The sequence below is a fragment of the Marmota marmota genome, unplaced genomic scaffold, assembly GCF_001458135.2.
Source record: "Marmota marmota marmota unplaced genomic scaffold, marMar, whole genome shotgun sequence".
NCBI lineage: Eukaryota > Metazoa > Chordata > Mammalia > Rodentia > Sciuridae > Marmota > Marmota marmota.
In genome coordinates, this window is record NW_025999962.1 from 4,037,791 (window position 1) to 4,042,922 (window position 5,132).

A 5,132-nucleotide genomic window follows, 5' to 3' on the forward strand; every position below is an offset into this window, starting at 1 on the left:
CCCGGGGGGGGGGGGGGCCGGTCTCCAGGGCCTTCCTGCACCTTCAGCCCCACCCAACATCCCTAAAGCCCTCTACAGGAAGGAACATGGACTCCGAGGGCAAAGCTGGAGCGTGTGTGGCAGGGGAGGCCAGGATGGCCTGCAGGTAAAGGCTCCCGGAGGGCAAGGGACACAGGGACAGTCCTCAGGCACGGGTGTCCCTGGCTGAGCTGCAGCCTGGGCTCGCTCGGGCGCAGGGCTTGGAGGGCCGGACGGTCCACTTACTCTGTGGTCGAGGTCAGCTCCTCCGACACGTGGCTGGAGTGCAGCAGGCCTTCCCACTTCTGCTCGTCCCCGGGAAGCCAAGCAGAGAGAGGAGGTGAGAGGACTCGCCCACGCACAGGGTCCCCGGGCAGGAGCTCCCTCCCCACGGCTCAGGGGCTCTTCAGGTGGCCGCCGGGGAGAACCTACGGCAACCGTCCCCCGTGTGGCCTGACAGCGGGCCTCAGAGGGGGTCTTGGAGGAAGCGCCCCAGCTCAGAGTCCCCAGAGGGACTCAGTGTGCCACCAGGAGGGCGGAGGGTGTCTGAAGGATGGGGAGTGACAGCCGGAAACACCCAGTGAAATAGCTCCCAGGCTGAACAGGTCCCCCAAGTACGTCCACCCAGAGCCTCCAATGTGACTTTCCTTGAAAACCGTCCTTGCGGACGCGAGTTAAGACCAGGTCACGCTGGACTGCAGTGAGCCTGAGTCCTGCCCGGCTGGGGTCCTCGTAAGGACAGAGGAGGCAGAGCGGGGGAGGCCACGCGTCCACCAAAGCAGAGAGAGAGAGAGAGAGAGACGGAAGCCTCGGGACAGCACCCGCTCCCCAGAGGCTGGAGGGCCAGGGTCCTCCCTGAGCCCTCTGAGGTCCGGTGGCCCTGCTGACCCCTGACCTCAGACTTCTGGCTCTCCGATCCACCTGCCCCTCCTCCCCTCTTACAGCTGCTCTGACCCAGCAGCCGGGGGGCTACCCAAGGGCACCGGCCATTCCTCGGGGCTGGGCGGGTACACAGGCCATGGAGGGGGGCTGTGGGTGACAGCTGCAGGCGCTCTGGGGGAACCCGGGTGACCACTCAATGCCACCACCACCACAGGCCCCTGCCCGGACCCCTCGCAGGATGGGGGATCGCTTCCTGAGGCGGCGGCCCCCCATGGGCCCACCCGAGATCTGAGCCTCCCTCCTTCCCGAGCGCGGCCTCCAGAGCCTCTGGGGCTGGTCCCTGTTAATGAGGAACGGCTGTCCCTGGCCAGCAGCCTGCTCGGGGCCTCAGGCTGATTGAGTCTCAGAAGAGTTTTCCCGGCGAGGCCAGAGACATCCTGTTCACTTGTTCACACACCAAACACGCACTAGGTGCCTACTGGGTGCTGGGCCCAGGCCAAGGTATTGAAGACTTAAAGCCGAATAGTGTAAAGGTAGTGGACTCTGGTGGGGAAGTCACTGCAGGTCAGTGACCCTGTGGTACAACCTAGGCCCTGTGGTAGGAGGTGGACGTGGCCCTGGCCTCTGTTTCTTCCATCCTTGAAATCCCACGGGCCTTGCATGGCCTCTCCTGGAACTAGCGAACCGGACGCCTGAGCAAGTCCAGACGTGCGGGGACAGGCCAGGGGATGGCAGGGCAGGCAGGGTGGCTCGAACGAGGCCAGGAGGCCAGCCTGTGAGCAACGGTGCGGCCAGCTCGGAGCGCCCCCCCTTTCCTCCATGCTGGGTGTGGCCCTGCGAACCCCGGTCAGTGCGGAAGGCACCACGAATACTGGCTTGGGTCAAACATTCCGCAAACCCAAGATTGCCTTGGACCCAGCGCAAGCCTGAAAGGGGACACCCGGGACGCTGAGCCTGCGCCAGCCCGGCCGACTCTGACGTAGGTGGGCTCGGAAACCAGGCTCCCCGTGTCCTCGGGAAGCCTTTCCCGGCCGGCTGCCTGCGACCAGGCATCCAAGATAGGGACCGCAGGATGGCTTCCTGGGGCCCACGTCACCGTGCTGGCCACAGACATCCTCCTTAGGCAGGAAGCGGGCAGAGCAGGCAGGTGACCTTTGCTTAATGCCAGAGAGGGGCCTTCCAGCCAGGCCAAGCCAGCACCCGGGGTGACGGGGCGGTCAGACGGCTTCAGAAAACAGCGTCTCAGCCAGGTTCTCGCGGACCGCAGACGCCACAGGACTGGTGAGTCCAAAAATCAGAACACGTGGCCGGACGTCTCCAGGGACATAGAGCCCCGAGACCCCCAGGTTCCCAGGAGCAGAGGCAGCTGCTCCTTCAGGCCCCAGTGGGGTCTCCTCATCTCGAGTCCCCAGCAGCCCAGCGAGCGCCTGGTGCCTGCGAGGTGCTCAGTACATTCACCAACAAAACTGTGCCTGCACCCCCCGGGGCCCTGCACCCAGCACCCAGCACGAGGGCGGGGCAGGCCCGGGGGTCCCAGTCCTTCTCCGAGTGAATCAAGAGAAATGAATCCCAAAAAAAGAGATAATGGGGATGTGGGACGTGCTCCACAGCAAATGTGCGGAGCCTTTAATTTGGGGATCTATTTCCTCCCGCCGGCCCAGCCTCCTCCAGTAATAAGCACATTCAAGGGATTGAATTCCGACGAGTTGGCTTTGGAGAGAAATGAATGTTCTTTTCAAAAATCTGGAAAATTAAACCTCAACACCCTGCAGCCTCTGCCTCTGCTCCAATCAGCGCCATTGTCCGCCCCCCCCCGCCGTCCACCTCGGAGCCAGGGCCAGACACAGAGGTAGGTGCTTGAGAGGGAAAATCTGCAGATGGAAGGCTGTGGGAGGGGACGTCACGTTGCCTTCCCCGCGCAGGACGCACCCGCTGGCTACTCACCCGGACGACCACCACCTGCACGGACACGTGCTCGGGGAGGCGGATGGGGGCCCGGAAGTGGGTGGCCAGGGCGATGAGGAGGTGCAGGATGGCCACCAGGTTCTTCCCGTGGATCGCTGTGGCAGGGAGGAAAGCGAGGCTCAGGGAACCCGGCCATCCACCGGGCGGCGTCCCCACGGACCTCAGAGGCAAGGACAGGACAGCCGTGGACAGCAGAGCGCCGGGGCTCCAGCGTGAGCTCCTCTCTCCTTTCTAGTTCTTTCCTTCCTCTGCCCTGGGTGACCTGTACAACCACTTTCTAAAGCAGCCTGGCTTTTAAAGCAGTGAACCGGGAGGAGGACGGGTCACGGCCACGGGCCACCACAGCAATGACGCCATCATCTTTGGCTCCCAGTGACTTCTCCCTCGAGGGCAGACAGTCTCTGGGAAGCTGGATGCGGACTCCCGCCTGGCCCAGGCCAGTCTCTGTGGCCGCCCACTCTCCCCAGCCCCCCGAGTGCAGGCCGAGGCCGGGCAGCTGCCACCTCTGCCCATTCCCACCCACGGCCCCTGCGCCCATGAGGCTGGGTCTCTCCAAGTTCTCAGACCAAGAGGCCAGGCCAGGGCAGGTGCCCTTTCTGCAGCCTGGGCCCAGCTCCCCAGGCCCCAGGGCCAGGGGCCAGCAGGGAGAGCTCTGCACCCCGACTGCCCTGCAGGGGGTGGGGCAATGGACCAGAATGGTCCAGCTTCTGTTGGTCAGCTCTCCCCTCTCGCTGAGTGCCTGGGCTGGGGACACTGTGACGTCACACCCTCCTACAACCAGCTCACCCTGTGGCACTTTCCTGAGGCTGGCCCAAGTTCCTGGGGACTTGCTTTGGGGGCCTTCAGTAAAACAGCTCTCTTATATGAAGGTCCCGGGGGTTTGGAGTCGAGTCCCCACAAGAGCCCCTGGGGACGGCTCTGCCCCTGAAGTCTCCCTGACCTGCCCAGCTGGGGCCACTCCTCTGCTCTGCGCTGGGCAGACAGAGGCTCTCAGGGTATGCCCAGTGGCCCCGCTTTGTGGCCCCGGCCCCTCCCCTCTGCACTGCCCTCCCGTGGGGCAGGAGGGCGAGCAGGTCTGTGACCTCCAGGGCCAGGTGCCTTGGTGGGGGGCAATGGGCAGAGGCAAAGGGTCCGTCCAAACACGCCCTCCCTGCCAGGCGTGGTGGCACATGCCTGTGATCCCAGCAGCCCAGGAGGCTGAGAGAGGAGGATGGTGAGTTCAAAGCCAGCCTCGGCAACAGGGAGGCACTAAGCAACTCAGGAAGGCCCTGTCTCTAAATACAACACAAAACAGGGCTGGGATGTGGCTCAGCGGTCGAGTGCCCCTGGGTTCAATCTCTGGTATCCCCCAAATCCCCCAAAGACACGCCCTCCCTGCGCCACTCACAGTCCACACTCCACCGCAGCGCCCAGCCGTGCGGCCGCAGCAGGTCCAACACGGCGTCCAGAACTGTCTGCAGCTTCTGCTTCTGCCCGATCTCAGACTGGGTCACCTCAGCCACGTTCAGCTTGCGATCCGCCAGCTTCTCTGCAAGAGAAGGACGAGACTGGAGGCTGCGTGTCAGAGGAGGCAGGAGGGGCCAGGGTGGCCCGGCCACCTGCCGACTGAGGCCCCCGAGGTGGAGCAGGTGACCGCAAGACACGGGGAGTTTTGAGATGCCGAAGTAAGAACCCCAAGTCCAAGGTCGTTCCACACCAGAAGGAAGAGCAGGACGGGGCAGGGGTGAAACGTGGAGCCCCCCCACCCCAGATCATTCTACGAACACAAAATGGAAGAGTCACCGAAGACCCCGCTGAGGGCGAGGGGCACCTGGAGGAGCGGGCAGCTCGGTGAGGAGCCCATCCTGGGGACATGAGCTTAGCGGGGCCAGGAAGGCCCTGGGGCCACCTCCCTCCTGCGTGCCCCTCCCACTCGCCCTGCTGACGTTCTGACACACAGAGAAGTTTGCTAGAGCTTCACGGGGCTGGCGCCATGTTGTCCCCTAGAGGGAGCAGCAACCCGGAGGGGCCTGGCCAGCACAGGGACTGTCACCTTCGCTCGAGATTCAATTACTGAGCCAGAGACCCGGCCGCGGCCTGCGTTCCTTCAGTTTCCCTGAGGAGCGAGCACAGTGGCAGGTGAGGGCAGGGGACAGCAGACGCGGGCACCGGCGCTCCAGCCGCCCTGGTGAGGGCAGCGTGGCGGGGGACCCGGTTCCCTCCCACTCGTAGATTCCAGGCTCAGGTGTCGGGGCTAGTGTCACGGGATGATCCAGGAGCGCGTTTAA

At 64.3% G+C, this 5,132-nt stretch overlaps 2 protein-coding genes across 2 annotated transcripts in view; both read right to left on the bottom strand.

Annotated features, from left to right (window-relative positions):
• The window catches only part of LOC125616802, a 5,333-nt gene extending 5,069 nt beyond the window's left edge, over positions 1–264 (bottom strand). Inside the window, exon 1 of the mRNA XM_048803011.1 lies at positions 18–264. Within this exon, the coding sequence (XP_048658968.1) occupies positions 18–60 (43 nt within the window). The 5' untranslated portion in view covers positions 61–264. The remainder of the gene's footprint in view (positions 1–17) is intronic.
• Positions 1–4,400, bottom strand: part of Parvb (parvin beta) — a gene marked incomplete at its 5' end in the record, with an annotated part of 25,294 nt that extends 20,894 nt beyond the window's left edge. The window contains 3 exons of the mRNA XM_015501745.2: positions 265–323; positions 2,845–2,960; positions 4,253–4,400. Coding sequence (XP_015357231.2) covers positions 265–323; positions 2,845–2,960; positions 4,253–4,400 — 323 coding nt within the window. The remainder of the gene's footprint in view (positions 1–264; positions 324–2,844; positions 2,961–4,252) is intronic.
• Positions 4,401–5,132: the final 732 nt, after the last annotated feature.